We start from the raw sequence: 26,446 nt of genomic DNA on the forward strand, positions 1-26,446 counted from the left end.
TTCATACCACATGACCTGAGAAGGGCAAATCTAAGTGTTGGAGTCTTTCAGCCATTCTCTAAAACAGAATAAGAGAGGGCTTAAGTGATAGCCGTCCTTATCTCTTCCCTGTCTTAAATGTAGGCATGTCTAGCTCTATGCTCCTGTCCTTCCATCTGTTTGTGCTCCCAGTTGTGCAGCGTATGATTTGAGTCTGCAGAATAATGAAACTTGTGTTTTCAGACTTTCAGAGATCCTAGTGAAAAAATGTTTCAAGTTTTTCCTTGCTCCTTATCACAGCACTCCCCCCCACCCCGCCTTTTTTGTGGTGAGAACATTTAGATCTACTTTTCTAGCAACTTACAAGTATATAATACAATACTGTTAACTATAGTCACCATACTGTACATTAGACCCCCAGAACTTACTCATCTCTCATCTTATAACTGGAAATTTGTACCCTTTGACCAACATCTCCCCGTTTCCCTCAACTCCCAGCCCCTTTCACCACCTTTCTAGAATTAGAATTCTAGAAATAGAATTTGCTGTTTCTGTGAGTTCACCTTTTTCAGATTTCCCATAGAAGTGAGATCATACAGTTTTTGTCTTTCTGTTTCTGGCTTATTTCACTTAGCATAATATCCTCTAGGTTCACCCATGTTGTCACAAAAGCAAGATTTCCTTCTTTTTTTATGGCTGAATAATATTCCATTTTCTTTATCCATTCATCTGTCATTGGCTATTTAGGTTGTTTCTATATCTTGTACAGCCCCTTTTCTTTAAACATGAACCAACTGATCCATCATTTCTGCAGATATGACCAGATACGACTAAAGACTAAAGTGACTGCATATGAATTTGAGATATTTCTTCTTCCTTCCCACCATTTTAATTGATGAGAAACTGTAATCACAGTCATTAGTATAACCATTTATGACAATTACCAAGATGTATTCTAGTTTAGATAATATTATAGTATTATACACTGATTTTAATTATATAGTCATATTATTGTTATTGCACAATGATCCAAAAATAAATTTATTAAATGCCCCTGATATGTACATTTGCTATTAAGATTTAAAAAATTTTGGACTTGAGTTTAAACCTATTCTCTATGCTTAGAACTATCCTTTTGAACTGTTTGTAGATATGTTGTATATAGTTTGTTTTCTCCTTCTGCACATTAGAGTAGTATTTGTCTTCCCCCTACTCCACCCGCCCCCAGTAAAGGCTGGAAACAGCCTTTGTCTCCTCTCATGTAGTTCAGTCTCTGCTCTATAGCATCCCAAGTGAGCTGCAAGGGCCCTTTGAGACTATCTAGTCAAACTGAGGGAGAGGAGTAGAAACAGAAATGTAATCGGTTTGTTGAGAGTGAAAATAGGGGATTAGTTATTTGTATTTGACAGTTTTTTGATCCATAACTAAAATACAAAATACAGAAATATCTGTTCCTTTTTTTGTCGGAAAGGTATGTGTGAAGTCTGCAATTTGTAGAGGTGTTAGCCTTAATTGATCTTTAGGTTGTGTGTGTGTGTGTGTGTGTGCGTGTGCGTGCGCGCACGTTGGGGGTTGTGGTATAGTGTGTAAGAATACGTGGCGTGTCAGTTTATGGCGTACTGTTTGATCCCCATGAAACATGTTTGTTTTGGCAGCTGGCTTTCCCTGTAGCATCGTGTTGGAATTTGGCATGCAGTGTTTAAGCTCTAGTTATTTCATTTGGTACATTTTGGTCAATTTCTTAGTGATAGTAGATATTGAGTTTAAATTCCAGAGCAGAAAACTTGAAAACGAGAATATAGTATACGATCACCAACCGACACCATGTTCAAAAACACAGTTGTTTGTTTGGCACGTGTTCACTAATGTAACTTTTTCAACTGACAATATTATTTGATTTAGGATCTTAGAATTTGAACTGCATGGAAATCTGATAATTTTGGTATTTATTTTTTTTACAGAGAGGAAAAAGGAAAATGGATGACTGAAAAAAAGTACTATTTGTCACATTTTAAAAGTTGTATTTCCTTTCCTAGGTTGCTGTAGTGAAACTAAAAAATGCAGATAAAGTATTTGCCATGAAAATATTGAATAAATGGGAAATGCTGAAAAGAGCTGAGGTAAGATTCTAATTATTGGAATATTTAAATAATATTTTAGAAATATTTTTAGAGAAAAATAAAATGATAGAGAGCCCATAGGTCTTTAAGTATCATTTAGTAACCTTTTATCTACGATGGCATTATTTTTTAAAGCCTAAAAGACAAATTCAGTAATTCACAATTATGATATAGTTATGATGAATGTTACATTTGTGATGCTATTTTAATATTATCTGAAAACCAAATGGAAACCCTTTGAATGTCAGGCTTAGACACTTATGTTAAAAGGATGTGTGGAAACCAGTTTCTTTTACAGGAAGAAATTTTGTAGTGACTGATATCCAATTTGATATAACTTGTTTATATTATTTATCTGTATTCTGCTATAAGCAAATTCCGCAGGAATTTTGAATATGGCCTGTAAGAATTCTGTTTATTGCTGACTATGCAGTTAAATTTATGTTTTGTTTCATATTATTAAAAATGGGAGTAAAATCTGCTGTTGAAAGAGTTGTCAGCATTTTAATCTTCGTGCTAGATTTGAGGGAAAGACTGACTGGCATGATGTTAAAAATATCTAATAGCCGATATGTATGTCAAACCTGACATTACATGTAAATTTGGGGAGTGGTTCTGGAGGTCTGCTGTTCTGGGTTATAGTGAGTTGCTCAGTGAGGTAGGGCATTCAGGGGCCTCAGGGAAGCAGAACTTACTGGTGTGGAAATATTTTAACTTACAGAAGGATTATACTGCTGAGTAGGCTGAGTGTTAGCTCTAGAGGGTAGTAAGATTCATAAGAGGATAATGAGAAATTAGCCCTTAGAAATCTTTCTGTATATACCAGTACTTGTAGCAACCTGAAAAACAGCAAATACATAGGGAAAAGCACAAATGGTTCCCATGATGATAGATACATACTGTGGTAGTGAAAGTAAATACTTCAATATTTCTTTCTTTTAGAAAATTTGAAGAAATAACAAAACACAAAGAAGAAACTAATAATCACTTGTATTCCATCATTTAGAATTAATAACATTTTGGGCAAGTTTTGCTTTCAGTCTTTTTCTTTTCTATTTGCCTACTGAAAAAAACTGCACACATGAAATTACAGATATATTCTTTGTAAAACAAATAATAGCACATTACAGATAAAGCTAAGGTACTCTTTGACTATACCCCGCCCAAGTCCAGCCCCTCTCTACCTTCCAGAGGTAATTACAGAGGTAATAAAATCGTGTTTAAAAGAGTATCTGGAAAGTTTTATGTCACTCTCTGACATATGTGCCAGTGCCCGTTATATTCAATAACTTCAATATTTACTTTTGTATTTCCCTAAAACTGAATTGCCTTACTGTCACTAGTCATATTTTCCAGGTAATAAACACTGAGATTGAGTTTAGTATGCAGTCTATTTATTAGGGGGTGCCTTTGAAATTGACATTGACAGACAGGAAAGGAGGTGAAATACGATTGGTCAGGGAGAAGTCAAGCTGCCCCTTCAGCCTCTGTTGATCCAACAGGGATCCGTGGAGCAGAAATGGTCCTTCAGAGTTGTCCTACCTTGGGCCAAATGGTTGACCTTTATGCACTTGCCTCAGTTACTCATTGGATACGGGATACGGGCTGCCTCCAGAAGGACATGGCCTTGGGCTAGTAGGCTTTCCGTGGCTGAGACAAAGCCTGGAGGGGCTGACAGCATTGCCAGCAGTTGGAGCAATAAGTCTTATTATTAAAAATTAGTAAAGAATTATGTTCTAATTGTTTCGCAGAACTCATAATTGTAGTGGGTTAGTGTTCCAGGGTTAGAACTTTAAAAAAATTTAATTAAAGTTTGTACTTACTTTTTATGATGTTGGATATGTTGGGGAAGAAATTTTTTTTTTTAACATCTTTATTGGAGTATAATTGCTTTACAATGGTGTGTTAGTTTCTGCTTTATAACAAAGTGAATCAGTTATACATATACATATGTCCCCATATCCCTTCCCTCTTGCATCTCCCTCCCTCCCACCCTCCCTATCCCACCCTTCCTATCCCACCCTTCTACGTGGTCACAAAGCACCGAGCTGATCTCACTGTGCTATGCAGCTGCTTCCCACTAGCTATCTGTTTTATGTTTGGTAGTGTATATATGTTGGGGAAGAATTTTGAAAAGAAAGAGTAACTGGTTTAACTTTCATTACTCACTGGAGGAAGTGGCAAAATTGAAGATAAAACAGGAATAATTAAAAATTAAATATTATTTTGTTGAATTAAAAATCATTAATATGTTCTGTTTCTGGGACAAGATGGAATAGATGTGCTTCTTCCTATCTTTCCCATTAAGTACAGCTAAAGACCATGGACATTACATATAAAACAGATATACAAAGACTCTGAAAGGCAGAGAGAATGTGGAAAAACTAGGGGCCTTGGGACCCAAGGAATGTCAGTCGTTCCGTGAGGTCAGTATTATTCTGATGGAATAACCAGATAAGGACCATACAAAGAAAGTTAAAGATCAATATGCCTCATGAACATAGATGCAAATATCCTTAAGAAAATATTAGCAAATAGAGTTCAGCAATATATAAAACAAATCATACACCATGACCAAGTGGGGTTTATTTGAGGGATACAAGGCTGGTTCAGTATTTGAAAGGAACTTGCCTCAAACTATTTGAAACATTCATTTTTTAGGAAGAAATTCTACATTGAAACTTTTAAAGAGGAATTCATTTTAAAGTAGGATGGAATTATATTTCTGTGCTTGAATTGTCAAATCCTTTTTTTAAAAAAACATTGAAAAGAAGCCCGTTCTGATCATTACTTATCTAATTTGGGAAAACTGGTCCTACCAATGATGCTTAATGAATTACAAATGAGCAGCAAAATTTCTTACTTTTTAAATCTGTGTATTGTTGATACTTTAGAACACTATTCAGAGATTTACCTCCAACCTGTTTGTCATATTTATTTCTATTTAAGGTATGTAACAGATATAATAATTAGTGGGACATGGATTATTTGAAGATACTAGGAAATTTGTCTCTTTCTGTACCTGGCAGATACCTAATTAGTAAATAATCTTATAGTTACAAAGATTAATATCTCTAGAGAGTCATCATTTACAAACTTTGTTAGTATGTCAGCAGTCCCTTAAGTTAACTTCTCCTAATCTATTCTGTGAATTTTACTTTCATTTCAAATTTATTCAACTCTTACTGATTTCACTCATATAGGAGATGTCTTACTCATTTCGTTGGAAGATGCAGTATAGTTTACAGAAATGCTCTCCATCTCGAGTCAAACCTTTCCAAGGCTCAGTTATCTTATTTGTTAAATAAAGATAATTGTCTCTATACCATAAGTGGAGGAATAATATATCTTAGTTTAACTGTGATAGTACTGGTTTATGCCTGTTGTCTTGCTATTTTTGTTATTGTTGTTAGCTCTGTTTTATTATTTTTTATACATGTATGTGCCAGGAGTAGTAGTAGTAGCTGTAGTAGTTAACAGTAGTAATGAATTGAGGTCATTAGATTGGAACTGTCTCTACTTCCTGATCTGCTACGTATAGTAAAAAAAAGAAAATGCAAGCACTCTAGAAAATAACAAGTAAAAAAATGAAAGCTTTTTTTCCCCTCCCTCAGATGTCCAGTCTTTCTGTTCAAAGTAAATCATTATTAAGATGATTTATTTATCCTTAATAGAAAAATTTACTATACTGGAATCATATTAAAAGACTGATTTTTTCACAGTGCTTTTATCACTTAATAATATATATTGGATTTTTCCATTTCCATATTTATACTTTTACCTAATTCTTTTTTTTTTTCTTTTTTTTTTTTTTGCGGTACGCGGGCCTCTCACTATTGTGGCCTCTTCCGTTGTGGAGCGCAGGCTCAGCGGCCATGGCTCACGGGCCCAGCCGCTCCGTGACATGTGGGATCTTCCCGGACCGGGGCACAAACCCATGTCCCCTGCATCGGCAGGCGGACTCTCAACCACTGCGCCACCAGGGAAGCCCTCTTTTTTTTTTTTTTTAAATAAAGTATTTATTTTTTATTTTATTTTTGGCTGCGTTGGGTTCTTGTTGCTGCGTGCGGACATTTCTCTGGTTGTGGTGAGCAGGGGTTACTCTTCGTTGCAGTGCACAGACTTCTCATTGCAGTGGCTTCTCTTGTTGTGGAGCACGGGCTCTAGGCATGCGGGCTTCAGTAGTTGTGGCTCGTGGGCTCTAGAGCGCAGGCTCAGTAGTTGTGGCACACGGGCATAGTTGCTCCGCGGCGTGTGGGATCTTCCCGGACCAGGGCTCGAACCCGTGTCGCCTGCATTGGCAGGCGGATTCTTAACCACTGCACTACCAGGGAAGCCCTACCTGATTCTTTTTAATAGTTTCATTATACTGAATGGATATATTGTTTAGTATGATGATTTTTTCTTTTAAACATTGATGGGCATTTAGATTATTTCCACCTTTTTACTATTTTTATTTGGTTATTTCACCAAATCTAACTATGTGTGTTTAGCAAAGAGGAATTTCAAAACAAGAGAGAAAATAGTGCATCAGAACTAGTCACGCCACCTAAGAAGTATATGCAATGTAACATAGAAATAGAAAGGGCTGTGAAATACTGTTAATCAGAGATGTTGCTGTTGGCTGCCCTGAGGTACTCCAGGTTGTGTATGCTGAGGTTGAGGGATTTTAAGTATAGCTTTTACACTAAGGGATTTTCACGTCCTGCTGACTCTAGAATTTGTCCACTCCCCAGATTAAACTCCTCAGTAGTGGAATTCCTGGGTTGTGTGGGACGGGTATACCTTTAAACTTCGATAGCGATTGCCAAATTGTCTTCTAAAAAAAGTTGAATCAGTGTATCTTTGCACTCATAGTATTTAAACATGTCTGTTTTCTCACACATTTGCCAACTGTGGATGTTATCAAATGATTTATGTGATGTATCTCATGTTTGATTTGGTCACCAAATACATATTAATATGGAGATTTAAAAGTAAATTGATGCTTTGGTGTGTAAGAGCTGATATTTGAAGTTCTTGCATTTTGCAATTTAAAATATTTATAAATATTTTATTAAAATAAAAAAATACTTGACTTTTTTCCCCTCAAATATTAGCTTAGAGAGAATGATTCAATTATTATTTGAAAGTCTTCTGTGGTAATACTTCATGGGTGAGATAAGTCTTTGTTACTTATAAATTAGAAGCCAAAGTAGATATATCATGAATGGATTTTCTCATTTTAACATGTGATTTCCAAGTATTTGGGCAATTTGGATATTCTGTATAAGAATAATGATCTGATGAATGCACCTATGGATCTAGGGAAGAGAATCATGTGACAGTTTTGCAGAATTATTATCATTTATATATGGTCTGTATTAACTTCTGTTTCAGCATAGGTATTCCTTTTCTTCTTTCTTTTTAACCAATAACCCATTAAGGATAAAATTTAAACACTATGTAACTGAATATTAACAATGTAAAACTGCACAACACTCAAAACCATCACTGTGCAAGCAGAATGTTTGGTTGAATAGAAACTGAGTGACAGAATCTGAAGAAGCTATATTGTCTCCAGTAACCTCTCCTTTGTGATGATCGCATTCTTAGAGACCCAAATATTCTTTTTTTTAAGGGAGGATTTTTAAAAAATCTTACTTAGTTTTTTCAAAAATGTAATTGAAATGGACATTATTAAATGTCTTTATATTGAATCCTTGGTATACATGCATCATGGTTGGGTTAATATTGATCTAGAACAGGGTTTTTCAGCAGTGGCACTTATGACGTTTGAGGCCAGATAATTCCATCTGGGGGCTGTCCTGTGCATTGTAGGATGTGAAGCAGCATCCCTGGCTTCTTCCCACTAGATGCTGGTAGCATTACCCCTCACCCCTCCTCAGCTGTGACAACCAACTGAGGACAGTGTGATATTCTGAAGCAAAAAAGGAGACTGTGCTTCACATCTAAACTAAGTATCTGAGGCATTAATAGGAATAGTCTATAATACCTAAGTATGTATGGGTAAAATCATATGTCTGAGATTTGCGGCAAAAAAATCCTCTGTGTATATACATATGTGTGAGTGTTCACATGTATGTGCGTGGAGGAAGGGTGGTGGTAAGTGGGTGAGAGTGTAGATGAAATAAAATTGAACGATAAAATAATTGTTGAAATTCGTTGATGGGTACATTGGGGGCAGGGGATTATTTTACTGCTTTCTCTTGTATATGTTTAAAATTTTATATTAGAAATAGTTTATATTTTATGTTTTTAAAAATTAATTTATTTTTTCACTACATAGTTTAGAATAGATTAGATCCTACTAAAGTTAATCTGTTCTGTTGACAGGTAGTCTTTGGAGCTTTATTTAGTTTGGAGTCATCAGTCAGTCACATTTCCAGATTCTAGCTGGAAATGTCTTTAAAATTTCAGATAGCTGTCCTGGTAAGATAAAGCCAGGAGAAAGGAGTCTCCTAGGCTTGACAGACTTCACCACCTCTCTAAAATGTTAGCAGCAAACCATAATTTCAGGTCAGTTAAAGTCTGAAACAGAACTTAGTTGTATGTCAAGTGATTCTATTTTCCCCATAAAGTGAACGAAAGCATGATATTGTAGATTTTAATAATTGAATTGACAGGTAAAACTGCCCATTCATTTGGTTTAAGCTTTACTTGTTTTAAAATTTTTCCTTGGTGATGCTGTTTAATAAATGGCTTTGGAAATTCTATTGCATCAAATAAAATTTATGGAAATATGTGGAAAAAAATTAAGGTACTTAATTAGGGTAAATTAAGTAATGCTAATTGTTTTATATATCATGGCTGTTGAATTTATCTTGTGGGAAATAAATTATTAGGCACCTGCTATGTGTAGAATACTGTCTGATGGTTTTTCAGTGTGTATGGAATGTGGTACAGCCATTAAGAAAAATTAGGTCTCTATGTACTGGTGTGGAAAGCTGTTCAGATATATTGTTACTTGAAAAACATGACTTACAGAGCACTGTGATCTCATCTGTGTAAAGGAAGAAAAGATAGGGGAGATGGGATGCCATATGAATATAGTTGTGTGTGTGTGTGTGTGTGTGTGTGTGTGTGTTGTGTGTGTGTGTGTTTATATGCTTATGTGTATACAGAAATTTTCTGAGAAGAAATTCAACTGAGTTATTGGTAGTAACCTCTGGACATAACAGGTGGACAGTGAAACTATCAGGGCGTGACTCAGGGAGACTTTTAATTTCTACTTTACCTTTCAGTTGTTTTTGCCATAGCAGCTTTTTAATTAAAAATTTAAAGATATATTGTAGAATTATAAAGTATCATATAAAGTTATTTTTTATTTTTAGCCACACATTTCTAAGGTTCTCCAGGATACATCTTTATAATAGTGGAAATATATCCTCAGAATAAATTAAAACTTTTATAAATCAGTAAGAAAAAGACAATTCATTAGAGAAAATGGGCAAAGCGAGTTTTTCAAAGAGAAAACTCAGATGTCCAATAAGCATATGTAAAATTATTTATTTACAGGGAACTCTACTCGATGCTCTGTGGTGACCTAAATGGGAAGGAAATCCAAAAAAGAGGGGATATATGTATACGTATAGCTGATTCACTTTGCTGTACAGTAGAAACTAACACAACATTGTAAAGCAACTATACTCCAATAAAAGTTAATTAAAAAACGAGTGCAACAAAAAAATTATTTGTTTGCACCTGTAATTAGGAATATGTTAATTAAAAGAATGATGAGATATTATTTCACACCCATCATATTGACACGCACTTAAAAGTTTAACAATGCCAAGTGCAGTTGAGGATGTGGGGAAAAGGGGAGATTTCATACACTAGGGTGAGGGTAGTAACTGGCATACCACTTAGGAAAGAAAATTGGCTGAATCTGGTAAAGTTGAAAACGCTTAAAACTAGTATTTCTGTTTCCAAGTGTATACTCTAGGAAACTCTTGCAAGTCCCCTACAATGAACGAGTTCCGTTCCCGAGAGCACGTTTGTAAGTCCAACTTGTTTGTAAGTCCAACAAAGTTAGCCTAGGTGTCCAACAAACACAGTCAGCTATATAGTACTGTACTGTAATACGTTTATAGTACTTTTCACACAAATAATACATAAAAAACAAAAAATAAAACATTTTTAATCTTACAGTACAGTACTTTGAAAAGTACAGTAGTACAGTACAACAGCTGGCATACAGGGGCTGGCACTGAGTGAACAGGCAAGAAGAGTTACTGACTGGAGGAGGGAGGGGAGGTGGGAGATGGTAGAGCTGAAGGATCGTCAGCAATAGGAGACGGAGGGCAAGCTGCAATTTCACTCACGCCTGACACTGATGACACAGGTTTTAGTTCCTTGCTGGATTCAATTCTATCTACCCCCTTGAAAAAACGATCCAGTGATGTCTGGTTAGTACTGTACCAGCTCCATCACCGCTGCTTTTACACTTGCTTCCAGACATCCTGGGCTTGAAATAAAAATACTGTACTACTGTACTGTATACAGTGCTGTACAGTAAAGTATACATAAAAGCACAACCACTTGTAGAGGATGCATGCATATGGCAACGTATGCCAGACAGGTGAACTAACTTACGTGATTGGACATGCGAACACGTGTTCGCATCTTTGAAAGTTCACAATTTGAAGGTTCGTATGTAGGGGACTTACTGTACATTTGTACAAATATATTCATTGGCAGCATTGAAATAATACAAAATTGGGTGATCTTCGTGATTGGGGGGTTATATAAATAAATTCTGCCGTATTCATACAATGGAATACCACAGCAATTAAAAGGTAAACAGCCATCTATGCAAAGGGATAGATGAAATTACACTATTCATGGAAGTTTTCAAAACACAAAACAATTCTATTGTTTTTGGACACATACATGAATAATAAAGCATGTGATGGGAAGAATATATACTAACTTCAGATTATTCATTTTCTCAGAGGGAGAAGGGACAGGAATGCTCTAGGAATAGGAAGGCTACAACTTGTATCATATTTTCTTAATAACAAAATGATCAGAAGTAAATGTGACAAAATGTTGACATTTATATTATCTAGATGGTAGATTGGACCATGGTTGTTAAATAATTCTGTGTATTTTTCTGATTTTTTTGAACTACAACAGTATTTTTAAATATAAAATACTTATAAGTGTACTGTTCAGTTGTTCAATTTCTGAGGGGTCTTTGAAACTTGACTTATTGGAAAGTCGTATAATATTAGATGTATTCCCTTTTCAGAACAGAAAGTGTAATAAATATTTTAAGCAATTGTTTGCATAATATATTTCCTAGTTTTACATGAAGTATTCTTTATCTAAAAAAAATGTTTTTTTCCTTTTCAGACAGCATGTTTTCGTGAAGAAAGGGATGTGTTAGTGAATGGAGACAATAAATGGATTACAACTTTGCATTATGCTTTCCAAGATGACAATAACTTAGTAAGAATCACTTTTTATATGTTTCTATATCCTTATTAATTTTTTATTGGCAGAATTTAGCATTATTTTCTCTTAAGCATTATTTAAATGTAAATGTTATTTAGAAAACCACTGAATTTCAGAGTATAAGTTGTTTATTTTGATATGTGATTTCTTTCCCTGGGTAATTCAATACCTTTCCGTTGGAATTTTTTATGTTTTTTAATAAACACGTCAAAACTAAATCCAAACAGATTTACATTCTATAAAAGGTGGTCAGGATTTTTTTTCCATTATTTTCTCAAGATATCTTATTTGTAGTATTCTATTATTATTTAGAATTTTACATATTTTTCAAAATTGTCATGTGTTACTTTAAGTAGAGCCATATTTAAAATCTAGGCTGTGTCTAATTTTATATTAACATCATGAACCACTTGACAAAAGAAGTTGGGAAAGAGCTTGGAGGAAAATCAAACTGTTAGAAGCACTACCAATTGAAGATTGAAGAGATGAACAAGTAAATAGGAAAATAGGTGATATCTGTCACAGTCGAGTGTACAACTCCTTGGCCTGTTATTCAAAGCCCTTCATTTTCTGACCCCAGTTTTTATTTCAAGGTTTAGTTTTAGCATACATGTGTTGAGTTCCTGCTTTGTGCCAGCTACTACTACTATGTACTGGGATATAAAAATCAATAAGACATTTTTCATTAATTTGATATTTATTGAACATGTGCTGTGTGCTAGGCATTGTTCTTTAGATTCTAGAGACTCAGTAGTGAATAAGACAGACAAAGGATCTCTTTTCTTATTCTTACATTCTTGTGAGGGGAACCAGACAAGGAATTCACAGTCAAGTAAATAATATTTACACATTGTTTCATATAAGAAAAATATAACATTTATTCAAAGGTATGAAGTCAGTAAGGGCTCTTCTAAGAAAAATGTACATTGCCTAAACCAAGAAGGGGGAAGAGGTGGAGATGGTTTGGTGAGCATGGAGATTTGAAGCCACCTTGTTATGTTCCTCTTGATGAAGGATAGAAAAAGAGGCTTGGGGATGAGGGAGGAGAGATGAGAGAGTCACATAATATAGCACCTTATACGTTATGGTAAGGAAATTAAACTTTTACAGTCATGAGTTTCAAAAACAAATATTTTTTTGATCATGGAACTCTAGTGTGTGTGTTTTGTAAAACGACATTATATCTGAAAGCCTATACAATGAAGCATATAGAAACGCAACTGCCCTGACTGATCTCTTAGCTTCCTCCTTCCACTTTCCTTCATGCTTTCTCAGGGTTCTTTCACAGAGCAAGTTTGGAAGCTGCTGTTTTAGGACTGTAGAAGGGTTTGTGACAGGAAAGGACTGAGGTTGTTTGAGGGATGAGAGGAAGGCTAATGTGATATGATAAGGAGGGGAGAGAGGTATAAAATGAGGCTTCCAGAGTGTAGGCCATGCAGAAGAGTTCGAATTTTATTCTAGTTTCCAGGAGGGTTTTAAGGATAGTGTGATAATCAGATTTATATCTTGTATAGAACATCCTAGCAGAAGTGTTAAGGATGGATTTCAGGGGGCAAAACTAGAGAGACTTGTTAGGAGACAATATTCAGGTGACAGATAATGAGGGATTGAATAAAGGTGACAGTGGGAGGGGATGGTTTCAGGTACTATTTAAGAAGTAAAATAATTAGGACTTGTTGTGTTTGAGTGAGTGTCAGTGGAGGAGAGAGGAGTCAGAATGATTGCCAGTTTTCTGGTGTCTGACTTGTGGGATTCAGTGGTTGGTAGGTGATGAATTGAGTTGGGGAATATAGGAGGAAGAGAAAATTTAAAGTAGGTGGGAAGATGATTAGTTTAATTTGATATATGTTGGGTTTGAATTGTCATGTGATCCATTTAATGGGTTAGATATGTAAGTCTGGTGTTTCTGAGGGTGTCTTGGAGTTCTTATAGATCAGATTTTGGCAAATTGTGGCCTGCAGCTCAAATCTGGCTCGCCACCTATTTTCATACAGCCTGCAAGCTAAGAGTTGTTTTTACATTTTTAAGTAGTTGGAAAAAATCAAAAGAAGAATATTTTATGACATGTGAATATTACATAAAGTTCAAATTTCAGTGTTCATAAAGTTTTATTGACACACAGCCATGCCCATTGATTCATGTATTATCTATGGCTGCTTTGTGGCAGAGTTGACTAGTTGTGATGGAGACTGGCACTGTGACAGAGGGTAACACACTATATGTGTCACTCGTTGCTTTGCACTGAGTCAGACTACAAAGTGCAGTGACAGTTATAACTTGATAGCATTTCAATTTATAACTTGATAGCATTTCAAGTGCTATATCATGACGTTTTATTATTTTTAAAATTAACAGTGCATATGCCTCATGTCAAAATAAGAAAAGTAGACTTTTCAGTATCATGCTTTTAAGGCACAGTAGAGTGTGGATTATTTTGTTAATGAATTAAATTACGGCATAGTGTTTATTGCATAACTACACTTCACTTGTACTAATAGAATACAATAAATGTGTACATTGCCAAACTGAGCACTCATCACAGCATTCCTAACTCATAGGAAAGCAGCAGTCAGAAAAGTTAGAAAATTTAAAACAATATCTTATCACAGCAGAATTTTTTCACAAAATAAAAAATGAAAATGAGGCTGCAACTGTAGTAAGTTCCTAAGTGGCTCATTTACTAGCCAAACAAGGAAAGCCATTTACCAATCTTGAGTTAATTAAATCATGTTTGATTGCAGCAGCCAAAGAAATGTGTCCACAGAAAATAAACTTGTCTAAGACTATTAGCGTTTTGGTGAGAACAGTTGCTTCAAGAATCGAGGACAATGGGAGCAGCATCAATGGTGGATTTTAAAACCAGGGAAATAATCATTTCCTGTCACATTGAGAGGGTTTCTTTGACTCTTGAGTTGAAAGATGGTGCTGGTTCTGCTCAGTCCTTGTTACTTGAGGGGTCAATGTTTGAGTTTGAAATAGCTGAGGAATTAGCCTCTATGAATATCTTGTGTGGAATCATTACAGTCATATTATTTTCAAAGGAGTTGAGAAAACACTGATTTGGTACAACCTGAATTGGAATCTGCTAAAACATATTACAGTTGAGAGTGGTAAAAATATGTATGAGCAGGAAAAGGCTTATTTGGACAGATTTACAAATCATGTGAAAATATTAGTTGCTTAAAGCATGTGGATGTTCATTGTCTTATTAATCAGCAGGTAGTTTGCAGCAAATATTTGAATCTATCATGTGTTGAACCAGTAGTATCAACGTTGCACTTCATTCAGTTTTTTGGAAACAACTATTATCATTTCCATGGATTTTTATCAGAAATCAGAGCTAAACATTCTTGCTGTGCCATACAGCCGTTCACTGGTTTTGCAGTGGTAACATTTTATTGCGATATTTTGAACAAAGGACCGATTGAAATATAACTGAACAAAAAACCCCACCCTCAACCATTATTATGAAGTATTGAAAAGGCTTGGAAATTAGCTTTTCCTGTAGACTTGATATGTTTTAAAAATAAATTTAAAATAAAATTACAAGGCAAAACAACACTTATATGCAAAACTATGCTATGGTGAAGTCATTTTGACAACTGACATTGTTTGAATCACAAGTAATGTCAAGCTGCTGTATCTACTTCCCATGCTGTCAAAAGTAAAAAGGAGTGAGATTTCCATTTCCACATAGATTTGCTGCCGATAAATCTTTTGAGCTCAAGCTACAGTTCTAGCAGCAATTTTTGGAACTTGATGCAAGTGCAAAGGAAATGTTTGTAGTTCAACATCCATTTAACTGGGCAGTTGAGAACTTCCACCTAAATTTCAGGTAGAAGTGGTTAATCTGCAGTAATGACATACTTATGCACAGGAATCAGGAGAAAATTTTAATAGCATTCTATAAATGCATTTCAAGTAGAGTAATATGCTCAATCAAGATTATATACTCATGAACTGATACGAGTATTTGGCAGTACCTATCTTTGTGAATAGAGTTTCACAGATGAAATATGTAGACTCTCAGTACAGATCAGCATTTGCAGATATACATTTGCAGTAGGTTTTTGATGGTAGGGAATACTAACTTTGAGCCCCAGTTAAGCAAACTGTTCTATTCCCCTCTCCCCACAAAAGAATTACATTTTCTCATTAGTAGTCCATATTACAAAAATTGTATTCAATTATCATTATTATATTTTGCATTTTGCTAATGAAATGTGTGGAAATTTGTTTTCTGTCATTATATATGTGCCTATATAATATCCTTGATTTTGCCTCTTGGCCTGCCAAGCCTAAAGTATTTACTCTCTGGTCCTTTACAGGAAAACTTGGCCAACGCTTTTTGTAGATAACAGTGAATACAAGGAGTAAATGAGAATCACTGAGCAGTGCTTGTAAAATGAGAAAGCAAGTTTGCCTAGAGAAGTCAGAGATAGGGCACCCCAAGAAGTAGAAAACTAATGGAAATGGTCAGAGCAAGAAAGAGAATCAAAATACTGCACCATGGAAACTGAAAGGAGAGTTGGTAGAGAAAACCATTAATAGTGTTAAATATAGTATAGTGGTAAATAAAAAGATATGACTGGAAATATTGTGCCTGCCCAAATTCTCTGTTTCAGCCTCAGTGGAGGGAATACCCTCCATTCTTGAGCATTCTCTGTACTCTTTGACTTTCTGTCTTTGTTTTTATTGTCCATGATATCTTTCATACTAGTGCCACTCCTTCCTCTTCCTGCCACTAGTCCTGTTGAAGTCTAGCTAATACTTTAGAATTGTACTCAAATTCTACATCTTAACAGTATTTCCAGTTTGAATTAATCTTTCTTATTTCATTTTAGCTTTACATTTTTTAGTACTGCTATTATATGATTAACCTATGTATGTATATATCTTTGATTTTTTTGGTACAACTTAAAAAAGTTTTAAATAGATGGCATGAACCCTGCTATCTTTAGCTAAAATATAATTAGAGGTTAGTGTAACTTAATAGCCGTGAAGTTTATCTGATTTCAGGCCAGGTTCAGGTGTTCAAACAGGGTCATTACTTGTCTTTGTATCCTGTACATGCTTCCAGAGTATAAAAGTGTTTTTCAAACCTCAAATTGTGAGTCATAAAATCAATTTAGTAGGTTACACCAGCATTTAAAAAATTAAATAGACTAGGAAATGACAGAGTTCAAATAGTAAATATTGTTTCATGACATTTCTTTTATAATGATTACTGAATAATCATATAAACCATATTATTTTTGTGGGTTATAGTCAGAATTGTTTAAAAGTCATAACGTAGAGCTTTGCACATCTTAGTTGCTCAGTTGTTAAATTGAATGGAATATTTGATTTGAATTTACCATACTTATATGAGATTTTAGGGATGAATGTATCAGTGCAAATATAATCTGCATAGATTTGTCAGCAAAATTAAGATTAAATCGAACACATGCCAAATACTTGCTTAACAAAATTATAACAGTTTATCATGATGACTTTTCAGAAGTTTTTGGATAAGGACTAAAATCCACTATGACAATGAATTCTACTGTAGATAGATGTAACACTGTATATTTATGGATTGCTTAAAACTCTACATTTTGCTATAAATATAGAAATATATATAGATACAGAAATAAAATGTCCAAATGCCAAATTTTATATAGCAAAATTTTGCCAAATTTTCAATGAATAAAAGCCTGACTTATCATTCTCTCTCCTCTGAGTTATTTAGTCTTATCTGTGCTCTTTGCATTTGAGATTAGGATTAATATTTCTTTTTCAAAGACACTTCTAAGAAATTGTGTGTGTATATCAGCCATTAATTATATTAGAATTAAAATTCCACAATAACTGGAGGAGGACTGAAATACTCTAGTAGTCAGCTCTCCTGTAAACAGCCAGTTTTTCTTTAGTTCAGGGAAACCTTCATGGTCTATTAGTCTCAAGAGTCAGAAGTCCTAAATTGTCTTGTTATCATCAAAGATTTTCTTTTGAATATTCATGAAATATAAGAAAATAAAATCATTTAAAAATGTTGACAAACCTTGTTTTAGATACCCAAAAAGAAATTTTATTATACATAGTTATTTTCCAAAATAACTTTTAACCCTAGTAGCCCTAAAGCAGTCAAATAAGTAACATGATTTACAGAGCTATACAATTCAAGGAAGCTGTGGTAAATAATTTGACTTTCATTTGTAATATGCTGAAATATCACTATAGCCAGTTTATGAAAAAAATATATGGTCATAGCATATGTGCATTTTATTTGTTTAGGAATAACCTGCGTAATTTAATGAATGATATTAAGGTGTGATTAGAACATTTTTTCCTTAAGAAAAACTCATTAAATACAAACCTACTTAGTTGTATCTATATGGGCACATAAACCTCTTATCACTTAGATATCATTTAGAATATTACAAATCAATGAAAATTTCTTTTTTCCTCACATTTTCTTATTCACTGTTTCCTATTATTTTATGTTTGAGGAAGAAAAAAGAACAGATAGGAAGATATTTAAAGCAAAAATTTTGCTTTTTGAATTAGCATTTGTAAACTGATTAGAGGATGAAAGATATTTAAATATTAAACTGTAATTAGTCATATGAACTTTAAATTCTTTACAGGAATCCAGTTTGTGTTGGAGATAGAAATTATTAGAAAGGTATTTTTGTAAGAGTGAAAAAAAAAAGGGCTAGGAGGGATAAATAAAAGGTGGGGCTCTAAGGATTGACTATTAATCTCTTCTTGTGACAGCAAGATGACCAAAGGAGTTTGGTATTCTCCGTAAGAAGACTTCTAAAAGCATATCTGTTCTGTGAAATGTATTTTCTCTGGACACAATCTATTTATTGTATGTTTTCACATGCTTTAGCATTCTTTCCTTGGAATGTAGTTCCTTAAAAAGCACAAACTTTGAATTAGAGATTTTTTAGAAATTCAGAGTTGGAAATTTTCTGATGTGTATATCTACACCTAGAGATCTGTTTATTTTGGAGGGATACAAGATTTCTGAGGACTCAGCCTGTATCCTTAATTTCTTATTTGTTATTCTGATGTTTAGCACATACTCTTTTATGTCATGGGTATTGTCAGCTTTTTTACTGAACACTGACTTTCTTTAATTGGAGTAAGAAGGTAACTGATCAAAGATCAAGAACTCTGAGTTCTGGCTTTCCTACTCTTTAATGTAATGTTTGGGCAAATCATTTATCTTTATTGTCTCTTATTACATAGCCATAAAGCAGGAATAACAGTTGTGATCCCTATCTCCAGTATAGGGACATTATACAAATATTCCTGCACCCTCATTCTATAACCCCCTACTTCCTGGAAAAAATGAAAGCCATTGGTTACTCAAGTATGAACTTTCTTAACTTTCTGTGCTCTGACCTCAGCATTTCCTTTCATCCTTCCCCCGTATACAAATTTATCCATATTTGGGCCTGTTCTTATCTTTTTTTCTCAGTGTGGATGAGTTATATCTTTATATTTAGGATTATTCCTATCAACCTTTCCCTTTGACTCCATCACCTTTGGCCTTTTGCAGAACTTTACTCCATTGGTCAACTTCGATTTGACTAGGTCTTTTCCTCTATACAGTACAGAGATCTATATACATTAAAAAGTTAATAGTCCTTACCTTCATCTTTCATTTCACCCTCTTGAGGTAACTAATGTTAACTTTGCTGTATCCTTTCATTTTTTATGCTTTGTATAATTGAATGTTTGTGTGTATATGTATATTTTCTTCCTTTTTATAAAAATGGGATTACAAAGTATATATTACTCTGCAGCTTGCTGTTGTTGCTTAAAATATCTCATGGGCATATATATTTAATTTTTCTTTTGGGCAACAGTATCATATTTCATAGAATGGATATGTTGAATGGATCCATTTAACAGTTTTCTTGTTGATCTCTATTCATACTTTCTTATTTGTTCCAGTTATCAACAGTGCTGTCCAGTAAACATACTTGCCCATATGCCTTACACATTGGAGCTTTTATTTTAATTGACTATATCCCTAAGAGTGGAAATGCTGGATCAAGGGGTATGCACCTTTTAAAATTCAGTAGATACTGTGAAATTACTTTCCCGAATAGTTGTAGTTTATCGTCTTCCAAAAAAGCAGTGTTGTTTTAAGTCACTTTCTCCAAAACAGTAATGATCATTTTGCTAATCTAATTGGTGAAATATATCTCTTTGTTGCTTTGGTTTTGACTATGTATTGGGTTGGCCTACAAGTTCGTTCAGTTTTAAGTAAAAATAAAAGATATTTTTCACTTTCACGAAGGACTTTATTGAACAGCGTATTCACTAACCGAACGAATTTGTTGGCCAGCCCAATATTAATTGGCTAATTGTGTTTCCTTTTATGTGAGGAAATAGCCTGTTAATAGCCTCATCCTAGTTTTGTTGGATTGCTCGCCCTCTTCTTAACAACTGGTAGGACCTCTTTATGTTAGGATTATTATCTCCTTGACATGTCTTATGAATATTGCCTCTCAGTCTGTGGTTTTCTAAACTTGTCTAAAGACACTTTTGCCATATTGAGTAATATTTTAAAGGTAGTCTATAAGTAAGAACTTGTCCTACTGGATATTAAATTTTACTAATTAGTCAATGAGAACAATATGATATTGATATAGAAATAGACAACTGTAGCAGAATAGAGTGCCCAGGAGCAGATCCAAGTGTATTAGTGTCTTAAAATACAATGAGGGGGCATTTCAATTAAACTGGGGGAAAGAATGGAATATTTAACTACTTGTTTTAGATAATTGACTCTCTGTATATAAGAAAATAGTCTTCATACCTTGTACAAAAGTAAATTTCAGACAAATGAATGAATGAACCTGATTAAAAGGTTGGGTTCTTTTCCTTTAAGAGCCTGCAGGAATACCCTCTTCTTATCCCTGTCAAAGATTTATATTACACTGAAATTGCCCATTAATTTGTGTTTTCTTCTTCATTAGATTGTAAATACCGTGAAGGCAAGAATTATGTCTAATTTATTGTAGTATCTCCATTGCATAAGTGTATTCTTAGCACATAGTAGGTTCTTATATATAAGTATCTGTGGACTTAGTAAATGAATTTATTTGTCCCTTTCTTGTTCTGTATTCTATTTTCCATTCCCAAGAAAATTATCTACAGAATAAAATATATTATAGAAAGCTATTCACTTTGGTCTTAAACTTGTAGTAGTAATATAGTCGAGAGGCCAGGAGCCTGGGTTAGGATTGTTGGTAGTGGGTAGGGATAGAAGTAGATGGACTTCACAGAGATTTAGCAGGGAGTAGACTCAACAAGACCTTGATGATTTAGTTGAATGTTGTAGTGAACAAAGGAAAAAACATAAAAGAATGACTTAGAGACATTCATTGGGATATGTTATAGAGGAAAAGGGGCTTTTTTCTTATGTGAGGTTATTACTTGTTTGCCTTTTGGATGCATTTTTGTCTCCCTAACACTAGAACCCTATTGCAAGTGTAGTTCATCTTCAACTCATTGCTTTTCTCTTGAGAAACTTTTGTGTTTTCTGCTTCTTGCTTCTCCCAGTTGCTGAATTCTGTCTTATCTACAGCTACTTTACCTCTGAGGACAAGGTGGGGAAAGAATGTGAGTGGGCAAAGCCAGAGCATTGTTTAGCAGCCAGCAGGAAAGGAAAACTAGGAATATTTATGTATTCATCATTTTTTATTCTATCTCAAGGACGTTGTTTACTGTAGAAGAGGTTCAGTAAGGCACACTGAAAGCTTGGAAGTGAAGGGATCCATGGGTTTATTAAGGGAAGCACATAGCAGTATGTGGATGAAAGTAGAAGATAGATGATGACTCAAGGAGCCTAAGTTTTAAATGGCGACCGTGGGTGGCAAAAGTACACTTTCAAGAGAGGAAAGCCTTTGATGTAGAAGCCTTTGATCTCTTTATCCTCTGTTTGGTACCAAAAAAAATCCTGATTGGCACCTAGTAAATGTTTATTGAAGAAATGTGTTATGTTATATGACTTTCTATGTATAAATATTAGATTCCAGTTTTAATAGTAGACTTGTTTTTTGTTTGAAAACTTTCTGTGTTTGCTACTATACTCAAAGTACTTCTTTTTAAAGTAAGAGCTGTGGATTTCTGCTCTACATCCATTGCCAAATCTAGCAACATGTTTATGTTAACAGAATTTTATTACATTAAATTATTTTGTTCTAACCTTCTTGACAGAGACTGTTAAACATTAGGCCTAGTAAATATAGCAAGTAAACCATAGACCAGGATTTGAAATACATTGTTGCCCTAACTTTCAAAGATTTAAAACATAAAATTTTCTTTTATTTAACAAAATTGCCCATGCTTGTAGTTCTAATGTATAGTAATAAGAATGTGGGGCCTCCCTGGTGGCGCAGTGGTTGAGAGTCCACCTGCCGATGCAGGGGACACGGGTTCGTGCCCCGGTCCGGGAGGATCCCACAAGCCGCAGAGCGGCTGGGCCCGTGAGCCATGGCTGCTGAGCCTGCGTGTCCGGAGCCTGTGCTCCGCAACGGGAGAGGCCACAACAGTGAGAGGCCCGCATACCGCAAAAACAAACAAACAAACAAAAAAAGAATGTGAATTTTCTCAAGACTCTTTAACTCTTAATGTCAATAAGATATTACTTGGTAATATCCTTGAAATAATAACTCCATTCTATAATAAAATGACCTGAACTTTAAGACATTATAACTGACATTCTAAATATATTTAATTTACTAACCATCATGCTAAGTGCTATACTCTGAAGAAGGTATCATTATTGTAGTTATATAGATGAGAAAGTAAAGTACCAAAGAAATTAATCTTTCAAAAGCCACTTATAACCCATAGTCAGAATTTGAATACAGGTCTCTCTGACTACAAAGTCCATCTTTCCACTATGTCTAGTTTGTTTTCACTCACTGTATGACATGACATAACATAATATACACATGTATATGTAATACATGTTTATAAAGCAATCCAGAAAATAACAAAAAGCTGTGACATAGTCTGTAATCTAACAACCCAGAGATAATCGCTGTCAACATTTTGGTGTATACTCCTTGTTTTTTCTTTTTTGGTATACACACGCTGTAAAGGAACACTCTGTTGTTTTTATTTACATTACACACAGTACTCTCTGCACAGTACTTCACTTCTGACATTAGATGTGTGGGTTTTCCACACATCAAGCAGTTCTCCCACACTAGCTGGGTGTCCTATAATTTAACTCAATTCTGATGCTGTCTAACTGGAGATAGCATCAGATCTCACAGGTTGAGGGTTCAGTCCTGCAAGATGGCTCCCCATACTCCCCAGTCCGAAGTCCATGTTGTTACTTGCGCTTCTGACCTACAGGCTATAGATCAGAGATTTCCACCACCCCTTCCTCTGATTCAGTTGCTTTGCTAGAGCAGCTCACAGAACTCAGGAACAGCCCAATGAAAGAGATGTGTAGAGCAGGTATGAGGAAAGGGGCACGGAGCTTCGTGCCCTCTCCAAGAATGTACCACTCTCCCAGCACCTCCACTTGTTTGCCAACCTGGGCACTGTCTAAACCCCATGCTGGTTTTTTATGAAGGCTTCATTACTTAAGCATGATTGATTAAATAATTGACCATTGATTTTTTTTAAAATTGAAGTATAGTTGATTTACAATGTTGTGTTAGTTTCTGGTGTACAGCAAAGTGATTCAGTTATTCTTTTATATATATATATATATACACACACATATTCTTTTCTATTATGATTTATTATAGAGTATTGAGTATAGTTCTCTGTGCTGTACAGTAGGACCTTGTTGTTTATCTGTTTTATGTATAGTAGCTTGTATCTGCTAATCCCAAACTCATAAGTTATCCTTCTCCCACCCCCTTTCCCCTTTGGTAACTATAAGTTTGTTTATGTCTATGTCTGTGAGTCTGTTTCTGTTTTGAACATAAGTTCATTTGTGTTACATTTTAGATTCTACGTATAAGTGATATCTTGTGGTATTTGTCTTTCTCTTTCTGACTTAATTTCACTTAGTATGATAATCTCTATGTCCATCCATGTTGCTGCAAATGGCATTATTTTATTCTTTTTTATGGCTTAGTGGTATTCCATTGTATATATATACCACATCTTCTTTATCTATTCTTCTGTCCTTGGACATTTAGGTTGCTTCCATGTCTTGGCTATTGTAAATAGTGCTGCTATGAACATTGGGGTACATGTTTCTTTTTGAATTAGAGTTTTCTCCAGATATAAGCCCAGGAGTGGGATTGTTGGATCATATGACCGTTGATGATTGATTCAACTTCCAGTCCCTTTCCCTGGAGGTCCGGGGTTGGGAGGTGAGGGTGTGAGACTGTAAGTTCCAATACCCTAATCTTGGTTGGTTCCCTGGCAACCAGCTCCCATCCTTAGGTTTCCTAGGGGTTTTCCAAAAGTCACCTCATTAACATAAACTTAGGTGTGGTTGAAAGGGCTTGTTATAAATAACAAAAGACACCTTTATCTTGTCACTTAGGAAATTCCAATGGTTTTAAGGAACTCTCTGCTCTATTCCAGAAAATATATATTTCTTATTATAAATCACAGTATCACACACACATACCTGTAAGAGTTCCTATCTAAAATTAGTTGGCTTCTGTTTATGTATACTTAAGAAAAATCCATTCTGATACTTGCACAGTATCAGAAATGGGAAGAGAAGCATATGGTGAGAATTGCTATATATTTTATATACCAGTGGCTTCCAAATGCTGATCCAAGTGCTGGTCATAATAAAGTTGTTATTGGTTCAAGATGAAATAAGGAAAATGTAGTGAGATGAAGATGAATTTATTCAACATAAATGACTGTCTTATTCTGAGTTTTAAAAATTTATTTGGAGAATTTAAATGTTTTTTCTTCTATGAAATGTTGGTAAAACTGTGGTCTGTTGTTGTAGTTGATGATGATGTTACTTTTCCATATTTTTACTTTGCAAACAACAACAACAAAGCAGTGATAGTCCTATATTGTTTCCTGCCCCAGTTTTTAGAAGATTTATTAACTGTTTTATGAAATTTTCAAGACTTATAAGTGACTGCTGCTGATCATCTTACCCAGCTCCTTGTTACTTAACAACAAAAGTATTTGATCCAGTGCTATTTGACCTTGGTTTACATTAGATACATTGTTTTTTCCCCCTTATTTATTGAGTACATTTTATTTTTCATTCTCAGTACCTGGTTATGGATTATTATGTTGGTGGGGATTTGCTTACTCTACTAAGCAAATTTGAAGATAGATTGCCTGAAGATATGGCTCGATTTTACTTGGCTGAGATGGTGATAGCAATTGATTCAGTTCATCAACTGCATTATGTACACAGGTGAGTAAGATGCAGTGAAGGAGCGGATTGTATAAATGTCAAAAGAGATGTTTCTGTAAGAAAGTGGTGATTTTGATTGCCATGGAATACTTTCTTCTTTGTAAACTGTTCGACAGGTATAATGATTTATTTTAAGAATTTCCTACAAATGTGTTATTTTGTGTACCGTTGAAGATGGAATGAAAAAGCAGGCCATTTACAAAAAGATTTTTGTGTAAGATTGTTCTTACGCCTGTTGACACATATTAAAAATCTCTGTAAACATCTCATAATAATTTATGTGTAGTAAAAAATGTTAAAACTTATTGGATGGTTTAAAAGGCAGTCTCACATTTTTAAAAGAAAGAAAGTAGGAAATCCTCACAAAGTTATTGGTGAATTGATCACTCAAATGAGAAAATCTTTGGGTTGTGCAAAATGTGAGAAAGTAAAGAGACGCTAAGGAGAAGCAGGGAAAGGGAAGGGATCCTGGCATGTTGGAAAGAAACAACCATTTTCTAAGACCATAGTTTGAAAACTTCAGCATGCATCAGAATCATATGGAGGGCTGTTAAAACTCCAGAGTTTCTGATTGAGTAGGTTGGATGGGTCTGGGGACTTGGCATCTCTAACACCTTCCCAGGTGATGCTGCTGCTTCTGCCCCTGCTGGTCTAGTGACCTCACTCGTGATAACTTACGCTCGAAGACAGCAATGGCTCTTTCTTTTTTTGCGGTACGCGGGCCTCTCACTGTTGTGGCCTCTCCCGTTGCGGAGCACAGGCTCCAGACGCGCAGGCTCAGCGGCCATGGCTCACGGGCCCAGCCGCTCCGCGGCATGTGGGATCTTCCCAGACCGGGGCACGAACCTGTGTCCCCTGCATTGGCAGGCGGACTCTCAACCACTGCGCCACCAGGGAAGCCCGGCTCTTTCGTTTTGAGTTGTGGGTGATGAGAGTAATCTCTGTGAAGAGCAAGAATGTAGGAAGAAGAAAAATTTTCTGTTTCAGAGTTTGTTTGTTTTAAGATTTGGGTATCTTATGCTGATTGATTTAATTAGCAGTGAAGTTTTAGTACATTATTAAAAGAAGAATAATTTGGTTAAAAAATTTTGTATTTTTCAGATCTCAGTTTGACTTTTCCTATTCACATGCTTTTCTCTGTCGATATCTGATAGTCACAAATTTTCTTGAAAGCAAAAACATGAACATACTTTGAAAACTGTAAAGCACAATGCAGTTTCTAAGGTGGCATTGTTGTCTCAAGAGTGAATTATTTGGATGAGAAACTCAAGTGCTGTTTTGTTGCTTAAGCAGTAAGCCAAGATCCTAGCTGAGGACTGTCATTTAAAAGTACTTTAAAAAATCACTTCATTGAACATTTAAAGAATGCTAGTCTTAGACTTGTGGAGTTTAAGAGAAACCTTACTCAGTTCACGTCTAAATTCACAACGAGGACTTATATTATTTCTGAAAATAATTCATCTAGATTAGAGATAGTAAATATGAGGTATTTTTGTTACCCTCCCTTCTGCCA

At 35.0% G+C, this 26,446-nt stretch overlaps 1 protein-coding gene across 13 annotated transcripts in view; it reads left to right on the plus strand.

Annotated features, from left to right (window-relative positions):
- Positions 1-26,446, plus strand: part of CDC42BPA (CDC42 binding protein kinase alpha) — a 325,295-nt gene that overhangs the window by 104,092 nt on the left and 194,757 nt on the right. For all 13 annotated transcript variants that reach the window (XM_067729568.1, XM_067729561.1, XM_067729563.1 and 10 more), the window contains exons 3-5: positions 2,016-2,099; positions 11,457-11,552; positions 24,785-24,933. In XM_067729568.1, the coding sequence (XP_067585669.1) occupies positions 2,016-2,099; positions 11,457-11,552; positions 24,785-24,933 (329 nt within the window). The remainder of the gene's footprint in view (positions 1-2,015; positions 2,100-11,456; positions 11,553-24,784; positions 24,934-26,446) is intronic.

The sequence above is a fragment of the Pseudorca crassidens genome, chromosome 2 (genome assembly GCF_039906515.1).
Source record: "Pseudorca crassidens isolate mPseCra1 chromosome 2, mPseCra1.hap1, whole genome shotgun sequence".
NCBI lineage: Eukaryota > Metazoa > Chordata > Mammalia > Artiodactyla > Delphinidae > Pseudorca > Pseudorca crassidens.